General features: G+C 43.4%; 1 protein-coding gene across 1 annotated transcript; it reads right to left on the bottom strand.

Annotated features, from left to right (window-relative positions):
- Positions 1-3,847: 3,847 nt before the first annotated feature.
- Positions 3,848-5,205, bottom strand: LOC121837588 (the record flags this gene model as incomplete). Its single annotated transcript, XM_042293236.1, has 1 exon — positions 3,848-5,205. A coding segment is annotated over exon 1 (1,110 nt), but the record flags the coding sequence as incomplete, so codon positions are not given.
- Positions 5,206-22,028: the final 16,823 nt, after the last annotated feature.

Raw genomic sequence — 22,028 nt, 5'->3', positions numbered from 1 at the left:
TTTGCGTTGACCGTGGTTGGCGTGGCTGCGGAGGCGGAGGCGCTTATGATTGCGGCCGCGGATTCGTTGGGTTTGGGACTATGGTTCTAGATTCTGCGGTTTGGTGCACCCCTATAGTGAGTTCCGCCATCCGTTTCGTCAGGGGCTGGATGACGGGTTGAATGTTCTGCTGAAGGCGAGATACTTATTATGTAATGACCTCTTCCGCAAAGCCGCGCATTTTCGCTTGTAGGTCGTAGTGGATGATCTTGGCCAGCTCACAATTCGCCTGTAAACCTTACTCATAATCTCGGCTCGAAGCTCGGTCAATTCGGCGTTGAATTCCTCTCTGAGGTTTACTCATGTTTGGGGTGGCGTCGCCTGCGCCTTTATGGGCGTAAGCTCGCATTCCGATACGGGGTTGGGTTCAGGTGTGGTGGAGAGGGGGCTGGGGGGCTGGGTGGGAAGTGTTGGGTTCAGAGGGGGACGGCCCCGTCACCCTAATCTCACTAACGGGCTCCCCGGAATCTGGGCTCTCAGATGCCGGGATTACGGATGGTTGACCTGGCGGCTCAGTTGGATTGTGATTCCGTTTCTTGGGGTCGGGCGCCGGTCTTTGTTCCATCGAAGCTGCTTCCGCTGGTGTGGGATCCGATGGTGTGTGGTTCGGCAGTGGCTTGTGTTGTGGGTGAGTTGCTCTGCCTGACGGCGCAGTTGGTTTCCCATGCAGCCTTGACTCTGCCGTTAGAGGATTGTTTTGTATGGGAGGTTGGAGGTCTAGCTGGCGACGAAGGGGAGCTTTGTTGAGTGGCCCTCGTTGTCTTGTTGAACACTTTGGTTCAGTGGCTGGATGCGACCCATCACAGTTAACACAATGTGGTTTGTTGTCGTGCTCTTGATCCGCGGCTCGGGGTCTTCCGCACGTGAAGCATTTGTTCTCAGGTTGTGGGCAAGCATCCACACGGTGTCCGAGGCCCAAGCAAGCGGTGCTTATCTCGTGGTAAGGCCGGTGGGGTAGGCATTCCCAGGCAGCACACCAATGTTGGTCCGTCATTGGCTTAACATTGGAAACACCGGCCTCAATATTGGACAATATTGGAAGCGCTACCCCATCCAACGTTGGCCCAGTCATTGGTGCCAATGTAGGGCCACTGTTCAGCCATCGTTCCGGCCAATGTCGGTCCCATCGTTGGTGCCAATGTTAAGCCATTGCTAAAACATGGTTCCAGCCAATGGTTGTCCCACATTGTCAAAGACCGGCCTAATATTGGACAATACTGGAAGTGCGACCCGATCCAAAGTTGGCCGCCATTGGTGCTGATTTTTGGCCATCGTTGCACTCGCCCAGCTGTTTGCAAGTGCACTCGCCAAGTTGTTTGCAAAAAGGAAGGTACACAGACACAAGAGATATTTTTAAAATCTCCTAAAAGTTTATTACACACAGCCTATTCGGTAGACAAGTACAAACTTAGCAATTTGTAATATGTGAAGAGGTACTACTCAGCTGTTATACAACTGAGAAGTTTGCAAAGCAAACAACAACCGGGGTAATTGTTGGGTAGTGTCCAGTCTTTCGACAGATGGCATAAGTTCTTCCCCAAAATTCTACCGGTAGTCGCCCGTCATTGGCGGTGCAATCAGTTCATCGAACGACATTTCATCGACAGATCGTTTTATCAACACGTGAAGTTTCATAAAAAAACTCCGAATAGCGTTTTTTTTCTTTTGCAAAGAATTGTTGCCCCTGTTACTCAGGTGCAAGGCGTGCGGTGCGGGGCCGCGCGGTCTTTCCGCCTTTGATCATCCGCCTTTGATTCTCCGCCTTTTTGCACCACCTGGATTGCGCTCGATGAAAGATTAGTAAATTTAGCGCACTACAGCGCTTTCCACGGGCTTTAAATCTGTAAAATTTACCTATTTAATGTTTTTCGGTGACGGTCAGCAAGATTATAATTGAAACTACATGTTTACTTTTACTAAGAAAAAAGTTAGTCAATGAAGCTTTGTTAATTATCAGAATTATCTTAACAATTCACCCCCTATATTCTGTCTCCCTAGCCGTATAACTCCCCTGCACAGACCACATTACTGTAGCTTTGTTTATTTATTTATTTATTTCAAAATACTGCGACCTCGATGAGGTCATCGCAGGAGTGGAGAGAAAACATACATATACATTCAAAAAGACAATCGATTAAAAATGTACACACCCTACAAACAAAACTTAGAAAACCTTGAAAAATGCAATATCAAAAGATTACAAAAACAATCACATACACTTCAAGTACAGATTCCAGGCACCATACCAGAACACCTACTGTATTTCTAACACAAACTTATCAAAATCGAGACAACGAATGGATCCATTTATGTTATTCCAGTTTTCTATCGTTCTAGGAAAAAAAGAATATTTAAAACAGTTAAGGTGGGCTCTGTATGGTACAAGATTTAATGGATGGAAGCTTCTAGTGCGTGATTCAGTAACAAAACTAACATATTTTTCTCGATTAAGTGTACAGTTATTATTCACTATTTTATGCAGGAGCTTGAGCCGTTCTACAGCGCGTCTAGAATCAAGAGGCGTAAGTCCTATGTCAGTCATGGCAGATGTAGGAGAAAAATTGCGGTCATATCTATTACAAATAAATCTAGCTGCCTTTGATTGTATTGCGTCAATCTGCTTTATATCACCTTTTAGATAGGGATCCCACACCACACAACCGTACTCTAAGATAGGTCTAATCAAGGTCTTGTACGCCGTTATTTTAACTTCCCTAGTTGAAGATTTTAAAGTTCTCTTGACGTATCCTAGCCTTTGCAGAGCACGAGAACAAATAGAACTGATGTGCTTATCCCATTTGAGACTAGGCGTGAAAAAAATACCCAAATACTTGTATTCGTGAACTTGACGCAGAATTATATTACGAGTACCATAGCTAAAAACAGACGGTTCCTTCTTATTAGTAAATGACATAACTACAGATTTCTCAAAATTAATTTCCATCTGCCACTTTTTACTCCAATTCAAAAACTGTTCAAGAGAGTCATTTAGTAAGGCATGGTCATCTACCGAGTTGATTTCGTTGTACAAAACGCAATCATCTGCATAGAGGCGAATTTTAACTTGAAGACCATTTGCAACGTCATTAATATAAAGTAAAAACAAAAGAGGACCTAAAACTGATCCCTGTGGGACACCGGAACTAACTGAGACATTGCTAGAATGAACATCCCTGTATGAAACAAACTGTGATCTATTTTTTAGGTAATCTTCGATCCAATTAACTAATGACGTATTATTTAATATCGCTTGTAATTTCTGAAGAAGCTTATGATGTGGTACCTTATCAAAAGCCTTAGAATAATCTACAAAGATGGCATCAAGTTGTACTCTTTTATCTAAAGCTAAAGCTATGTCGTGAGTGAATTCAAGAAGTTGGGTTGAGGTGGAGTAACCACGACGAAAACCATGCTGTTGAGGGCAAAGAATAAAATTAGTCTCGAGGTACTCAGATATCTGTTTATAGACAATATGTTCCAAAAGTTTGCATGAAGACGATGTGAGCGAAATGGGTCTGTAGTTTGTGACCACCTGTTTGTTGCCTGACTTGAACAAGGGGATAATTTTAGCCGACTTCCATGACTGAGGCACTGTTGCAGTAGAAATAGATTTTTTGAAAATGACAGATAAGTATTTTGAACTCCAAAGTGAATAACGGCGAAGAAAAGAATTTGGAATTCCATCAGGGCCAGGGCTTTTCTTACAGTCAAGTTTCATTAGTAGATTGAGGACACCAGAAACACTAATCTCTAAATCAGATAAAGCTGGGTATATACCTTCAAAGAAAAACTCTGAGTCATTGCCGTTGTCACGACTGAATACAGATTTAAAATAATCATTGAAACAGTTCGCTATCTTTGTCGGCTCACTTACAGATTCACCTTCAATAGTAAAACTCTGTGATACACTACATCTTGGAATAATAGATCTCCAAAATTTGGCAGGATTTGATTTCATAAATTCAGACAAAGTTACATTAAAATATTTGGTTTTAGCTGTTAACATCTTTTCTTTCAAGGTTGTTTTCAGATATTCAAACGAGGTATGAACAACTGATTCTGTGTTATCTTTCGTTGAACGACGTCTCCTCTTCGTTTGCCGCATCAACTGCAGCACCTCTCTCGTAATCCAGGGGTGCGCAGGGTTCTTTTTCTTTCTAGTAACAGGTACAAATTTGTTGATGCATTTTTCTATAAGGGAGTTGAAATATCTAAGCAACGTATTAACATCAGCGTCTAGACTTATGGCACAAAAATCATCAAAATAAAAACTAAGTTCATCAATAATTGACACATCGTCAGCTCTGTTGAAATCAAGGAACGTGACGAATTCAGGGTTCGAACGCTTGACACGAATGTTAAGGCTGACAAGGACAGCTTTGTGATCAGAAATTCCCTCGACCACCTCGCAGTCATAACCTAGGTTTGCGATACTATGGGTTAGAAAAACAAGATCAAGAACAGAATTATCTCTGGTGCACGTTTTGACAACCTGATCTAGGTCGAATGACACAGCTATATCTACTAGAGCATCACAAATGGCCCTATCGCGACAGCCAACCACTAGCGTTTCCCAGTTTATATCGGGTGCATTAAAATCGCCCAGCAAGATAAGCTTGAAATTCGCCAGATTGTATTTGTGAATGTAGTCATATATATCAAAGATCGTTTGCAGGCCCGAACTAGGAGCGCGATAAACCGCTCCGATAACAAGAACGAACTTATCAAGCTGCACCTTACACCATAAAGACTCTGTGTTAGGTAAACAGGGAAGAACCGAAAAGCTAATACCAGATTTAAAAAAAAGCGCGACACCACCACCTCTAGAAGACCTATCGCATCGTACCACGTTGTAATTAGGAGGTGTAAATTCGCAATCAAGAATGCCATCGTGTAACCAGGTTTCCGTAACACACATCACGTGCGGTGAATAAGAAGCTGCAATGCACGAGAACTCTGTAAATTTAGGGACAAGGCTCCGAGCATTAATGTTTAATACAGACAATGGTTTATTCGGTAACTGTCAGTTCGATCCGGTGGCAAGAACCGGAGGAGGAACTTTTATCAGCGTTCTATTTGTTGAATCCCACGAGTATCGGTCGTTGTCAACAAGAGCGTAGTCGTAACGTAGACGGACCTTTGCGCCATTTCTTCGGAATTCGGCAGTACTAAGCCAAAGTTGTTTTCGAATGTCTCTAATACGAGGTGAAAAATCCTCGTTAATAAATATCCGTGTGCCTTTAAGTTTAGAAACATTTTTGAGTATCCGCATTTTGTCACGGAAGTCCATCAATTTAAAAATTATAGGTCGTATTTTACCTTGTGCGGGGATACCAATACGATGACAGCGTTCTATGGCATCGCAAGTCACAGACAGTTTTCTGGTCAACAGTTCAGTTACACTATCCAGTAGTGATGCAGGGGTTTCATTAACAGGCTCTTCTAGACCATACACGACCAAGTTGTTTCTGCGAGAACGGTTTTCCAAATCATCATTCTTATCTGTAAGTTGACAGACAGCTGTTTCGAGAGCGGCACTCTTTCTTTCTAGACACTGCAACCGTCGGGCGATATCAGATATCTGGGACGAGCCAGCTTCGATTGCAACAAGTCGAGATTCGTAGGCGGCAAACTTAGCATCCAGAGCCTCTTGTCTGTTTTTGATAGAAGTAACGTCCGCAGCAATTTGTGTTTGGCCAGTTAGTAATTGCTGAAGGAGAGCTAGCGTCTCGGGGCCAGGGTTAGATTCAATATCGCCACTACACAACAGGATAGATGAACATATCCTAAACCATGACAATATATCAGAACAAATGCCAACCAGTGGGCCCGGTAGCAGCAAAAGAAAGCGATCATCGGACTTAAAACCGTCTGGCAAAGAAACAAACTCTACCTGTAGGGTGAGACAGAAGAAACTCAGTGGCATATTCGTCTCGCTGCCACCAAGCCCACTGAAGAGAAGAGACTGCGTCGATGGCTTTATGGCATCTGTAGCGGAAGTAGGTGTCGCTGCGGTGCTTCCGTAGAGGGTCCAATCCAGTGTTGCTAGATGGAGTGCAGGCCGGTCGTCAAAAGGTGTCGAATCATCACACGATGACGGGGGTTCAGGAACCAGAAAGCGGGAACTGGCGAAGCCGTGCGGCAACAAATCCGCGGTGACGCGGCATACGGAAGCCGGGGATGACCAGACCGTTCCGAAGACAGCGATCTGTAGGGTGAGACAGAAGAAACTCAGTGGCATATTCGTCTCGCTGCCACCAAGCCCACTGAAGAGAAGAGACTGCGTCGATGGCTTTATGGCATCTGTAGCGGAAGTAGGTGTCGCTGCGGTGCTTCCGTAGAGGGTCCAATCCAGTGTTGCTAGATGGAGTGCAGGCCGGTCGTCAAAAGGTGTCGAATCATCACACGATGACGGGGGTTCAGGAACCAGAAAGCGGGAACTGGCGAACCCGTGCGGCAACAAATCCGCGGTGACGCGGCATACGGAAGCCGGGGATGACCAGACCGTTCCGAAGACAGCGATCTGTAGGGTGAGACAGAAGAAACTCAGTGGCATATTCGTCTCGCTGCCACCAAGCCACTGTTTAAAAACAAAAATCGCTAAAGCCTACGAAAAACAAAAAAACAAACAAAAACGCCCTGTATACGTATTAAGAAAGTAAATACATTCACTTTTCCGAGGAAGTTTTAAGGGCGAAGCTCCTTAGGGTCTAGCCTTGTCCGGCGTCCGTGCTCACACCGATTTCCATCCCATCTGTCTTCTTAAAAAAAATAAGAAAAAATGTTTGCGCAGTCGACAGGATTCTAACCTGTGCGGGGAGAAACCAATGGATTTCTAGTTAATCGCCTTAACCACTCGGCCACGACTGCGGGACAAGTAGGGGGCTTTGGGATGTGGTAGTAACTCAACAGCTGGGGATGTCATGAATGAAACGTTGCATGTAGCCGCTCAACGTCTACACAGGAGAGGGCACTGTAGTCAAATGCGTATATAATCGCGTTAAACTTTGCATGGATTGGCTCAATGTTTATAGACCAGAGGGCGCTGCGGTCAAATGCTCAAAAAATCAGTATCATCAACGCCACCAGAGCTTCGCCCCAATCAACATCATTCACCACGTGGAGATTGGGTATTTTTTTTTTAATAATACAGCGTGTGACGATTAATGCCACAAAAGCCACGTGCACGATCAAGGAACAGCCACTGCACAAACACAAATCCCTGCTCGCCCATAGAACTGCGAGCACCGCGCATGCGCCGGAACTGTATTTCAAATATCATGTGCTTCAAACACGTTCATGACCGTCCCTTTTGGTATGACGGGAAAAACACAGGCAATCTTTAAGGTATGATGAAATGTTCGCAAATAACTAATTGATAAATTGAAGCTTTTAACTTGACATCAACGCCATTACAGTGCATGAAATGCGAGGAAATGTTCCCAAAAAGTAAGCGAAGATACATGATCGGCTCCGTTGTACCATAATGCGACCTCTTGGGCCTTCGAAGTACTACGAAGAAATCAATGTACGACGTACGTCTTTTGAAGATGCGATGTGGCCCACTTCCGAATGTCAACACGCTCTCTGAAATACAGGAAGATGAGAGGCTCATTGCATTGAATTTCACCTTATGAGAGCAGAAACTAGCCATGGAGCTACGTACGTTACAATTCGCTGCACTCGGAAGCTTTAACAAACACGTTTTAAAGACCTAGAGCCACCCCGGTATCGAGCTTTGAAGCAGGCTTCGAAGCGAAAGCCCGAGCTCCCTACCAGTATGGTATGCTAAAGGTCGTTCAGCTAAATGTCCTTAATAACACAATAAATAAATAAATGTCTCTTAAATTTACGAATAAAGCAGGGAGAGACATAATGTGCAGCCTGCTCTTAGCTGCATTTGGTGTTTACTTAGGAGCTTTTATAAGTTCAGGGGACACTCCGAATTCTGAAAAAGTTATCGGGAAACGTTTTTCCTGTAAACTTTACGGGGACATTGAATTGGTGTATAACCATACACCAGTTCAGGTTTCCCAACTATTATATTTAGGAGAAATTCTTCTAGTTAAATTGAGAGGGGCGTAACTCCGCTAAATTTAGCGGGCTACAGTTACGCCTTATATTTTTAGCACGTTTATTTTTCGAAATTCCTCGACCTCTGTGCATCTGGCGAGTATTGAGACATGTGTATGCTCTGGAAGCGAGCCTTGGGTGCCCCGAATACAACTGGCCAATTTACGAAGGCAACCGAGGCTTTGGCATTGTTGATAACGTGTGCGGGACAGTACTGTGCTCTATAACGTTTATTACGTGACTTAGCATAATCCGCACTGCCATCGGACTCCACTGACATTTTCAGCTGTTGTCTCTCTAATTGCCACAGCACAGGCTAGCAAAATACATATAGTCACTCACAAGATGATAACGGCGACTCATACGAACGCCTCCAGAATTTTGTTGTATTTTTTTTTAGTTTAGTCGAGTTTAACAGGGTTGTGCGAATATTCTAAATTTCGAATATTAGTTTCTAATAATACACTATTCGATTTTCGCTTCGAGAAGAACTGCACTATTCGCGATTTTTGAAGTGTTGATTGCGGTGGGTTAGCCACGTTGAGTGCGCTTCTCACCAAGCACCAGTCCGCTGCGGAGAAGCAATACCCGCAGAAGCGAGCTTCGTGAGGGGTGCTTCTCTGCGTTACATCAGTGCTCGGTAGGAAGCGCACTCAACGGGGTAACCCGCCGCGATAAACACTTGGAAAAGTAGGAATATCGTAATAGCGTGCTTGGAAGAAAAGCATACATTCCAAGCTGGATGGTGCACCCGTGCCGACCGTATTGGAAGATAAATGGAAACTTTGCGAATTTGTATGTATAAATTGTAGTAAAAGTTTCAAAATTAGACTGTTATGCAAGAGTACACTATCATAGGCAGGAATGCCCGTACAACCTGCATTAATCATGCGATATTGATTCTTTTTAAACTCGAGATTAAAGAAAGAATATTTTATATAGCAAGATTTGTAAATTCACTCAATTTGGTATAATTGGCCATCTCTCTAGGATTCGTTTTGTTTCGTCGTCTAACATAAACGTAGAAAATGTTTGAACAGCAGTAGAGGCTTTAATACACGACGTTTCGGGAAGAGACTTCCCTTCTTCAAGTGTGCAGAAAATACAGTTGCAAGGCGCTTTTAGAGAGACCAAAGGAGAGGAGGAACATTTGAAAAAGCGAAAGAAAAAAGTCATATATATAATAGTACAAGTAAAAACACTTGACCATGAAAAAACTGCATTCCAACAAAACACACATAAAAAAGAAAAAAGAGAGAAGTGGTAGTTTTAAGCGTAACACGGTCGCGGCACTCGTTAGCGAAACCAAGAAAATACATCACAGGCAACGGCCTCCGTCAAGTTAGAGTTAGAGCTCCAGATCCAGAAAAATAACAACATACAGGGGTCAAGTCGAGTGAGCCCAAGCCAGTATAACGGTATTGAGGTATTGAGCGCACAAGGTAGAGAGAAGAAGGAGAGGACAGAAAAGAGCGCTCTTTTCTGTCCTCTCCTTCTTCTCTCTACCTTGTGCGCTAAATACCTCAATATGTTAGACTACCAACTAGCCCAATGGTCAACTTTACTTCAAATCCGTCGTTTACTTGCCATCCCAAGACACCATATACCTTCTGAGGTCACAGTTCATAAATTTAGATACATTAAACTTAGCTTATAAATGAACAAATGAAACAACCTTCACAGGTTTAGCTGGGTTTTTGCCTAAGCATTATTCAATGGTATAAAAAAGCGCCATAAAAAACACAAGGACGAGAAAGTAGACACACAAGAGCACTCTGTCTACTTCCTCGTCCTTGTGTTTTTTGGCGCTCTTTTAGGTGATCATGAACCAAGTGGCCCAAATTGCTACCTTAGTGGCAGTGAAAGGCGTGAAAAAATTATTCGTTATTCGAATCAGAAATATTCGGCCAAAACCACTATTCGCTTCGAATTCGCTTCGAACTCAAAATCCGCTATTCGCTCAAGACTAGACTTTAATATTCACCAGTCACTTTTATGAGGTGCATTAAATAAGGGAGGATCAAGTGAAAAACAATAGCATTAGAAGCCGCCAAATGACTGTTCTATTGATGATGAACAACATACATATTACAAGGTCATAAAAAAACAAGTAAAAAATGGAAGTCATATTGACTAAACATTTTGACTAATGAAAAACCTTCGTGAGGTGCGCCTAACAAATATCAAAGAATTTAACCTGATTAGTTTTTAGTACGATTATCTCAGGCGAGAATTCCAGTCAGTGATAGCTAGTAAAAGCTGGGAATTTTATATTTTATTAGTTGTCACGAATAGAGGATTTCCTTTATAGTTACGGCCACCACGCTTATTGATACAAGATGGCGGGAGAGAGTAACTCTCACGAAGAAAGAGGATTGGTAAATTTTGTGAAACGTGACAAGACGAGCCAGTTTAGTTTTTTTCGGTTAATCAACGAAGCCCCAGATTTGATTTTCGTTCAGTTATGCTGGACGTCCGTGAGTAGTCGTGTGACATATAACCAGATGCTTTATTTTGAACTGATTCGAGTTTGTTAAAGATGTATCCTTGACGAGGCCATCAAATAACGTTAGCGCAGTCTAACTTGAATCTGACGAAAGTTTGATATGCATTCACTTTGATAAGGCTCCAGATTCTTCGCTCTCTCGCTCTGTCGTACACGTCAGCCAAGGAGCGTTCATAGCGGAAGAAGAAATTATCTCTTAGTCTTTATCCTGTTACCATGAAGAACGAAGACAAAAAAAAAACAGCTTTCATTACATCTCATGCTGTTTTTTTAGTTTAATGTCACGCCGTTCGGCATTTCTAATGTGCCGTCAACGTCTGAGCGCATGATAAATAATTTAAAAGTAAACATATTAGACAGAAGTCTCTCTGGTTTAGGAAAAAATGATTAAGATATGACAACCAACCAATGCCTAAATCAGGGGCCCAACGTTTTGAAACCTGTTCGACTTCTTCGTCTGGGGCGACTACTCGAACATCAAATCCCCGACGCACTTCCAGCTTTACAGTCGTTCGTCACAAGTGTCGCTGCCACAGCTGCAGCAAAACAACGAACATCCCAGCGTAAAAAAATGTGCGGCTGACGGAGAAAAACAAGACAACATAGAACATCGACAGGTTTGGCACGAACCTTTCTTCGAGACGACTCTGTCGATAAGGATCGATAACTGGGCGAGTTGGTGAGAATTCATGTTGAAAAACAGCGCTTTGTCTTGTGTTCTCTTCATCTCTGTGTGTCCTCGTCCCAGTCGCGCTGTTTTTCAGCACGACTTTGTCCCTGTGAGGCTGCAATCTTACCGAAGGGTCACGGTTTCAATATGACAACGACAAAGCCAACTTTGCCAAAAATGGTTGCCACAATAGAAAACGGCCTCGCGCAGCTGGATTCAGACGCTCGCGAACGAGTCCGACAAAAAGCGGTTGGTGTACTATGAAAACTTCCACAGCATCCCCGATACAATTTATCAAGAGAAGAGGTGCAAGCTCTTCGGAAGCTTCGAGAGGACAAAAACATCGTGATTCTGCCAGCGTATAAGGGCAACTCAACGGTCGTCCTAGACCGGGAGGCCTACGAGCATAAGATCCGCGATCTCCTTGACTGCTCTACGAGCGAAAAACTCAACAGGGATCCAACATCACAAGTCCAGACGAAGTTGAAGAAGATTCTTACGGATATTTTCAAAGGGCACCGAGATTCCAGGAGCCTTCACCTGCGCCCTCTTTGCCTGAATGGCTTTACCCCCGGTTTCTACGAACTTCCAAAAATACACAAACCTGACGTTCCCCTCCAACCCATCATAAACTTCACCACCTCTCCGCTCAAAGCACTCTCAAACTACCTTCATCACACTATCTCTCCTCTTGTTGGGAAAACCCCGACATATGTGCGCAACACCAGCGACTTCGTGGATCAGATTTCGCACATAAGATAAACGCTGAGGAGATTCTGGTATCTTTTGATGTGATATCCCTGTTCACAAGGGTTCCGGTCTGCTTAGCGGTCATGAGTGCCAGAAACACCCTGGAGAAAGACAGCGATATAAGCAACAGGACCAAACTTAACGTGGACGAACTTTGTCACCTCCTCGAATTCTGCCTGAGTAACATTTATTTTAGATTCAAACGAGATTACTTTAAGCAGGCCAGTGGAACCGCAATGGGGGCCTCCATCTCTGTCGCCACGGCAAACCAGTGCATGGAAGATAAACATAGAACAAAAGCTCTAGAGTCCTTTGCTGCAAGCTCCAAGGTGTTTCTAAGATATGTGGACGACTGGTTCTGCGTCATAAAGAAGTCTGAAGTGGACAACTTTCTGACACACCTCAATTCGATCGAGCCTTGCATCACCGTGGAACGGTAAACAAACAACACCTTACCGTTTCTTGATGTACTTGTGCAAAGGCAGGGAGATCATCTGCAGTTCTCAGTTGACCGGAAGCCAACGCACACCGGAAGATACTCTCAATTTGACTCCAATCACCCAACGAGTCATAAAGTCTGGGGGGTTAACACACTCCTATCAAGGGCAAAGAACCTTTTCTCAACTGATTCTGACCGACGAAAAGAAGAAAAAAAAACATTTGCGACCTCAGAAGAACGGATATACGGGCATCTCTCTACACCGCATTGCCCGTTGTCAAAACCGAAGTCGACAACACCGCCAGTCACAGGTTGATACGAAACGCCAGCGAATCACGCGCATCAGCGTCCCCTACATCAACCTACATCAAAGGAACAAGTGAGGCTCTGGCACGAGTGCTAGCGAAGGAGGGAATTCAGATGACCCACAAGCCAATTTCAACCCTTGGACGCTTTCTGCCACGACCAAAACATCGGCCCCTTAAAGAGAAAGCGCAAGGTGTGCTGTACGAGATTCCCTGCGCGGAGTGCCCGTCCTCGTACATCGGCGATACAAAAAGCTATCATGAACGAATTCGTCAACACAAGGCTGATGTGCGCCACTTCGATCAAGAGCGCAGCGCGGTTGCTGAACAATGTGAAAAGATGACCACTGCATTGACTTTCTAAACACGCGCATCATGGACATCGAAACTAATTCTCGCCGGAGGCTCTTTCCTTGAATCTTGGCACATTCAGACCACGTCAGAAAGCATTAATAGGTCTCTTAACGCACTGCCATCTGTGTATGTGAACAGGCTTCACCATGTGTCTTCAAGAAACGATCAAAGATGAAGAAGGGATCGTGCGCATTCGCCTCCGCCATAGAAGAAAAAGAAGATTGCGGCTCCTTTCCTTCATAGCCGACCCTGAAGAAGAAGCCGAACAGATTTCGAAACGTTGGGCCTCTGATTTAGGGATTGGTTGGTTGTCATATTTTAATAATCCTAGATAATGTCCTTTGCGGTCTGAAATGGTACACATAAATTTGTTATGTTGACGATATCATTATTGAAGTGAAAAAAAAAAAAAAAACAGCGCAAAGGATAGGAGGCAAGTGGAAGGGGTACACAAACAGCGCCCTTTTTTAACTGCTTTTTACTTTAATATGTGCAAACAACTAGCTCAACCTTACGCCTTGTAACAGTTTGCATGATTATCTTTTCTCGTAGATTTAACGACTACCTCCTTCCTTTTTTCCGAAGTTTGACTGGGTCTACAGAAAGCTTGTATCATACTCAATACAGAAAACTGTCTCTTCACGGCTTCACAGATTACATTTCTTGATCATCTCGTAGACAAAGATGGTGTTCGCCCCGACCCAGACGAAATAAAAGCAATAAACAAATTTATTGTCCCCATCAACATCAAACAGCCTCGTAGTTTTCTAGGATTTTTCGCCTATTTTCGTTGTTTTGTCCTACAGTTTGCGTTGTTGGCTGCTCGACTTAAACGCGTGTTACGCGCTACCACATAATTTATCCGATCTCTCGAACGCTATGACTCATTTCGCGTTTATAAAACATTTCTCTAGTCCTTTCTCATTCTTGGCCATTTTAATGGCCTGATTCGATCACAAAGAAAGTACACAACATTGCTTATGCTAGTTGAATTCGCTCAGCCACCAAAAAACAAACAAAAAAAGCTACATGATAACCAAAAAAGAATGCCTGGCTCTCCTTTGGGCTATTAACCAATTCCGGTCATACCTTAACGGTAGACATTTTAGTATCGTTACCGACCACTACGTTTTCTGTTGACTTTGTTCGCTAAAATACTACATCGCAGATATTAATCTGGCCGCAGACACACCTATAGCCACGATCTACCTCGATTCCCTGTTGACAAACTTGACGAACACCTTGATAGTGTGGATGATTTTTTTGTTTGTTTTAGCGTTCAATCTTGAATGTGCTACTCTAGAAAAGTTTAAAGATCTACGGATCAAAGGAATAAACTACCATCTTAATAACAAAATGGTTAGTTGGGCTAGATGGTTCATTGCGCGGATGGAACTTGGTCAGTAATTGGCGCTTTTATTTCGTACAACATAATTTGTTTATTGATGCAATAAAAAGAAATCAGAGATGTTAGTCGGGAGTAAAATCTTCTGACTGGCTACCCTGGTGGGAAAAGGTACGGGATATCACAGAGTTAAGAAAGAGGAAAAGAAAGAAACGTAAAGTACGAAAGAGACACAATCACGCATCACACACGCACAGCCATTTGGAAAAGAAAGTTCAGTACATAGCATTAGAGTCTCGTATCCAGGCCTGTTGATGAAAGAAAACGGAGGAGGGCCTTTGTGGTATTTAAAGCACAGTCTTTGTAGTTCCATTGCCCCAGGAAGTGCTGTATTGTAAGGGGTGATTCCGGAGACTTCCTAATTTCTTGTAGAATTGTTTTTGCCGACCATCATAACTTGTACATTGAAGTCAAATGTGTTGAATATCTTCGATAGTTCCCCATACGGAGAAGTTTGGGGACTCTAATTTGCTAATAAGATGAAAGTAATAGTTAGTGCAGGCGTCCTTCAGCCGAATCCCATGAAGAACCACTTCCCATCGTCTCTTCAGGCCTCGAGGTATTCGAAATCAGAGGTGCGGGTCTATATTTTTGAGAGAGGAGCTTTGGTTGATGTCCTCTTTCCAGAGGCTCGTTGCTGTCGATTTCCGCGATATCGCCACTCCAGAACAGATGTGCGATTTTGTAGATGGAGCTAGGACTTTTTGGGGAGATTCGTGAGCCTTGGCGGTCATAGAGTCAGCCATTTTGTTAGCCGCGACACCACAGTGCCTGGGCACCCACTGGAATGTTACGGAGTGGCCAAGGGAAATGATTTCTGAATGAACTTTGAATATGTCTAAAATTACTTGTGTGTTTGCACTATTTTTACGTAGACACTGAAGCGACTGGAGGGCAGACTGTGAATTGCTGATTATCGTCCAAGCGCGAGGTGATGCTTCTTTAATCTGTTTTAGCCCCTCTCGAATGGCCACCAGTTCAGCAGCCGTAGATGATGTTTTGTGGGACAGCTTGTACCCAGCTTTGAAATGAAGCACTGAGGCAGCCAAGCCAATTGATGACCCGTTATGCGTAGTTGATGCATCGGTATATATGTGGCAAGAAGAACCGTGCCGTGTATACAATAAAGACAAGGAAAGCTGCCGAAAGACAACTGAAGAGAGAGTAGATTTTTTTGTTATTCCAGAATACTCTTGCAGATTAGAAGTGGAGGCAGCAGATTGCAGATTGGAAGTGGAGGTGTATCGAGTACCACAGGATCTTGAAACACTGTTGGAACAAATACGATATAGCTTCGCCAATACTGGAAACTCCTCCGAAAACACATAGGAGCGGCGGCGAACGTGACAGTGGCGCCTCTAGCGGACTCGGAGTCTACGGAAGCAGTCGTCGCAATAGAAAAGTATAGGCTCCGCGACGTCCTCGAGCTTTACGAGCCCCGTATCGTCACCCTAAGAGCAGAAACAATTTATTACGGTCAGTTCGCTTGCAAAGCGGAATCCACTGATCTCAACTGCAACGACAATCGAATAACAACGCGCGCATAAACAAAGATAGAGCAGTTTAATTAGAGGTCTCAAACGCCTCTCAGGGGATCACACGCGTTTGAAACGCGTCTGGGAAGCGAAAAAAAGGCGTTTAGCTACTCGAACTACGTCGTAATTATTAAAATATGCAAAAACGACATGTTAATATTACCAGAGCAAGCGCACGAGCTGCTGGAGCATAAAAACAAAACAAAAAGTAAGGATAAAAATGACCGTGCAAACACTTGCCGAACTTTGCAGAAAAAATGGTGTCGCCATTCCCGACGAAAATAAAAAGAAACGGGAAAGAGGCGAACAACGGCGAATAAAACAAAGAAGCTAGCAAAAAACTATTTCAACCACGACGATTGTTGCGGCGCTTATAGAAAAAAAGAAAGAAAAATGGAAAGCAGCAAATGAATAGTTGGTGGTCGCCACCGGTGTTGAGTTCACGACAAACAAAGCGGAAGCAACAGACGAAACTAATGAAAAAAGGAAGAAAGCGACCCTTTTTTTTTTTTCAGCTGCTTGTTGTACATTTCTTTATTTGCTTTCGCGGCGTAGGGACGAATTAAAAACAAAACAGGGGAAATAAATAACGTAGTGCAGCTCACACTGCATGGTAAAAAAGAGTCGCAGAAATGTTTTGGTCGCAGGCAGCAATCTTCAATATGTGCTAGCAGTGAGTAACCTTCTTTTGCTTTCGAATTTATTTTTCCAGTGACTTTGGCGGGTTGTTCGTTCGCTCGCTTGACGAAGCAGTTTAAAAGTGCATTCAAGTACTTGTTGACGTAGGTGTCCGTAGGTTGACGCAGGAAGCAGAAGAAAGATTTTCCACCACATCGCACAAACTTGTTCTTGCAATGGTAGGCAGCACATAGCATGCCTGCCATCTCTAAGTATGGTCTGGTGTATGCTCGAATGCGGCTGGTTCATCAACAAACGATGACCCCTAGCAGACGTGCCGGCCGGAGTACACAAATAAAATTCGAATAAAAATGTATAACGAGCTTACACTTCTTAATATATTTAATAAATATCAAAAAGCACGTATGGCGATTTTGGATTAGAAACTCAATCGAAGGCGAAAATAGGAGGTTATCGCAGACGACAGTAAAAGAAAACAACAACAACAACAGCAAAGTTGCAGACGGCCCTCAAAATGCCCGGGCCTAGCACAGACGAACCGGGGGTAGTAAGCGCCGAAGCGAAGGAAAGGGAGTAAAAACTAAGCCAAACAAAACAAGGATACGCGACTGTTTACACGTCGGGCAAAAAAAAAAAAAAGCAAATAGAAAACAAAAAATATACACAGCAACATATAAGCAGGAGGAAGAAATAACGCGTCAGAGTGGCGTCGCCTCAAAAATATAAAAGAAAGAAGACTCAAAAATGGAAAAAGTGGAGACGGTTCAACGGGTGTCGGCCTTTATCGTAGAAGTAAAGAAGCAGCGAAGCGGAAGATGTTGGTCGTCCCCGCGCTAACATTCGGAATTTGAGCACTGTAAATAACGTGACTGAAATCACCTTTTTTCGCGGGGCTATGACGCTCTCCCCTTCTTTTTTTGCAAGCGCGAGAAGTCTGCTTTTTTCGTAACTCTGCTTTTGTTAATCTAAAATCGCGTCAGCTTTGCATATGCACAACGCCTTCTTTCGGAGCGTACTAACATCGCCGTAACGTACGTGGTTCGAAATTGACTTCTGCTTCTTCATCCGGAGACGATCTTAACGGGATTAGCCAGCTCGCCTGTTCGACGAAACGGTTATAAGCAAGACATTCATGAGAAATGGGAATTGCAACGACAAAACGAATTGACTGATAAGAACAATGAAGTTGAAACGAAGCTATGTTCTGAAATATTTGTACATTTCCCTTTTTCACGAAACAGCGCGAAGGCATACATTCGTGTTTTGCTTGGCTTACATAAGTTGTGACAGAATGTTTTCTTCGGGAGAACTCCGAAATTGCACCCAGAAAGCTGTAACATTTTTTCCACGCGAAGAGAATGTCCTTCACTCATGAACTGGCACCGATTTTTTAACTTTCAAAGCAGCGAATGTCCGTGACAATTTTTTTTCGTTGGTCACCTCGCACGGAGATAGGCAAAACCAATGCATTTTGGAGAATTTGTCTGCTAGCGGAGACTCCGAGCTCGCCAGGGGCGCTGCAATCACTTTTCGCCCGTTTTCCGCGGGAGTTGCCAGTATTGGCTTCCACGGTATTTGGTTGGAAGGATATCCTTGTTGTCAATTATAGTTTGAGAGATGTGGCTGTAGAAACAACTATCCGGAATGTCAGCTAGATGATGAGAGTGATGCCGTGTCAGATGTCGCATGTGGGCAAGGCGAAAGCAGCGGAACAGAGCGCTCATCATGTGTCCCCTCGAACTATTACAGACCCTGCTGCTATCTTTTGCCGGTGCATTGGCTTCGCGACCACAGTTTGCTGACCCTGCATGTCACCTAACGTCATCGAGCTGCTGCAGTCATGCTGACAACAGCCATTTCATCAAATCCTTCCTGGACTACCACGTGATCTGCGGAGGTGGGACGTCATCTGCCTGGACCCCTATAAGACCATCGCCTCACACGACCATCTTCAGTGGGCAAGGCGAAAGCGCAGGGAACAGAGCGCTCGTCATGTGTCCTCTCGAACTATTACAGGTTAGTTACGCATGCTCGTGTAGAAGTGATGATAAATGCCTTGTTGTTGTGCCTTGCCCCCGTACTTTGCTAGTCATTGCATCCGATTGTCTCCATGTGTGCAAATTATAACTATGCGGGGACGTGGAAGAAAACCCGGGCCCAACAGTTGAAGAAATGTTTGAATCACTTTTAGAAGGTCAAAAGGCCATACGGAATGATTTGGCCGAAGTTAAGAAAAGGCTAGAAGTGACAGAGTCAACTGTGAGCAATATTGGTGTGCGGATAAATCAGCTTGAGAGCAATGTTATAGAAATGTTCGAGAAAACTGAGACCGTGGATAACTTAAATCAATGCCTCATGAGGATGCAGGAGGCCATGAGATTGCAGAACCTAAAGTTAGTCGCGCTGGAGGACCGTGGCAGGAGAGCGAATTTGGTTGTTTTTGGAATTAAAGACTCTCCTGAGGAAACGGAGGCGGTGCTGCGTCATAATTAAATCAAGGAAGTGCTCCTGGATAAACTGGGTGTAAGTTGTTCTTCCGTGGCAAGAATTCATCGGCTGGGGAGGCCTGCTAAAGATCGGCCGGTCATACTTTATTTCCAAGACTATCATGAAAAACAGGCAGTTCTGCGGAATAGTGGGAAACTGAAGGGAACGCGTATTTTTATTCAGAACGACTATTCTCCAGAAACACTCCGAAAACGAAAAGAACTTTGGCGGACCGCTAAAACCGATAAAAATCACGGTATGAAGGTTTCTCTGGTAAACGATAAACTTCGCATTAACGATGCGTACTACGTATGGGACGACGCTTCTAACACACGTATTCCAGTACAGGCGGCGAGTGGGAATGCCACTCATAATAAAGACAACTTAGTAGAAGTGATGAGCAGGGACGACGCTTTTAATGAACGCATCCCAGTGCAGGCGGGGAGTAGCACACAGTCTACCACCTAGCAGTTACAGTCCCCGTCGCATCAGTTACGTGTGCTTTCATTGAATGCCAGAAGCATTGTAAATAAAACTGATAGTCTTGAACTGTTGCTTCTTTCATATGACCCCCATTTAGTTGTTTTAACAGAAACTTGGCTCCACGAGGGAATCCGTGACGGTGAAATAATTCCACCGGGTTATCAACTACTTAGGCGTGATCGTGGTTCACGCGGTGGAGGCGTAGCAGTTATCGCAAAGTCCCATATCAATGTAACCTTACTTGATCAGATTGACGACCATGAAAGTTTGTTTTTGAATATATCACTGTGGGGTTCCACTGTTTTACTTTGTGCTGTTTATAGGCCCCCAAATGCGGCCGACTTGTTCCTTGATAACTTATACGATCATCTTCTAGCCCAGCATGCACAGAATGTTATTGTAACAGGCGATTTTAATTTGTCCGCTATTGATTGGAATCAACTGGCCTATGGAATGTCCAATTGCAGTGATAGAATCTTAGACATTATGCTGGCTTTAAACCTTGATCAAATTGTTTGTGAGCACACTCGTGAAAATGCTCTTTTGGATCTTTTTCTTGTTAGTCAAATGTTTCTCACTGGAGTGCTAAGTGTTGAACCTGGTATCTCTGATCATCGTTTGTTGTCTTTTTGTTGGACTGATAGACACGTGGGAGGTACGCGGAATCGTTCTGTTGTGAATGTTAAAGACTATGAAGGAGCTAACGATATCGACATAATCGATTACCTTGATGATAAGTTAAGTATTAACTCCAAGCAAAGCGTTTCCGGCTTGTGGAAACATTTTAAGGAAGCTATAAAGTTTTCCGTCGAACACTTTGTCCCTTCGAGGAAAGTACGAAATAAACGTCAAAACCCCTGGATTAGCCGAGAAATTATTCAGATTAAGCGTAAATTAAAGCGCCGTAGAAGACAACATAACACTGCATCAGAGTACTTTGAGGAACTTAAAAAACAACTTGTGGCTATGGTAAATTTAGAAAAAACACGTTATTTTAATATTACGCTTCCTGAGTTCATTAAAAGCGACCCACAGAAATTTTGGCGTTATCTGCGATCAAATAAACAAGTGTTAACAAAAATTAAAGTGGATGGGAACCTTGTGACCGAGGGTAAGGAAATAGCTACAATTTTTAACCAATATTTTCAAAGTGTATTTATTCCAAAAGATGACAACGGGACACCAGCCCCTCCTATAAATTCTCTAGAGGTTCCTGTAATTTCAGTCGAAGGTGTCTTGTCAATGTTGCGTAAACTGAAAGTAAAAAAGAGTTCTGGTCCAGACGGTCTACCCAATGCCTTTTTAAAACGTTATGCACTGCAATTAGCTGAATTTTTGACCAAGATTTTTCAAGTTTCCTTACTTACCGGAGTAGTGCCAGATGACTGGAATAGAGCTCGGGTTGTACCGATTCACAAGAAGGGGGATAAGTTATTGGTGTCTAATTATAGGCCGATTTCAATTACTTGTAGTTGCTGCAAAATATTGGAACATGTCGTGGCCGGTTATATTAAAAGCTTCTTATCTGAAAAGGGTATCTTATCGCCTAAGCAGCATGGATTTAGGAAGGGAATGTCCACCGTCACGCAACTCGTTACGTCTGTTCATGAATTTCTCGCGATACTCGATGATTCAGGGCAATGCGATGTTCTTTTTTTAGACTTTTGTAAGGCGTTCGATAAGGTGCCGGATGCAAAACTGCTTTATAAACTCGAACGCATAGGACTTCCCTCTTACATTATTCTTTGGATAAGTGCCTACTTAAGAAATAGATCCCAATTCGTTGATGTTAACGGCCATGTTTCAAACGTTCTATCTGTCACTTCCGGCGTGCCCCAAGGAAGTGTGTTGGGACCATTACTATTTCTTATTTATATAAATGATCTAACCGAAGTGGTTTCCTCGTCTGTTTCCATGAGATTGTTTGCGGATGACTGTATTGTTTTTATAGACATCAACACTGCTGACGACAATCTTGCGCTTCAAGAATCTATTATCGAGATAGAGCACTGGTGTGAAGCTTGGGATATGGATTTGAATATTGAAAAAACTGTGCTTCTAAAAATTACACGAAAAAAACATATAAGCTCATTTGAGTATCAGCTTCACAACATTGCCATTCCTGAGGTCACTAGCTATAAATATCTAGGTGTTACCATTACTAATCGTTTAATTTGGTCTACACACATTTCAAATATTTGCTCTAAAGCTTTCGCTAAACTGTGTTTTTTAAGGCGAAAGCTCAAACACGTTCCCAGTAGTGTTAAGAGGGGGCGCACCTCAGAGCCCCATAGAGAATACATGAGGTTTTTCACCGAATTAAAAAAATTCTCACATAATAAC

Source organism: Ixodes scapularis, unplaced genomic scaffold (assembly GCF_016920785.2).
Source record: "Ixodes scapularis isolate PalLabHiFi unplaced genomic scaffold, ASM1692078v2 PGA_scaffold4__175_contigs__length_147842914, whole genome shotgun sequence".
NCBI classification, from domain to species: Eukaryota; Metazoa; Arthropoda; class Arachnida; order Ixodida; family Ixodidae; genus Ixodes; species Ixodes scapularis.
Note: the sequence above shows the minus strand (reverse complement) of the source record. Positions and strands in the feature narration are given on the sequence as shown.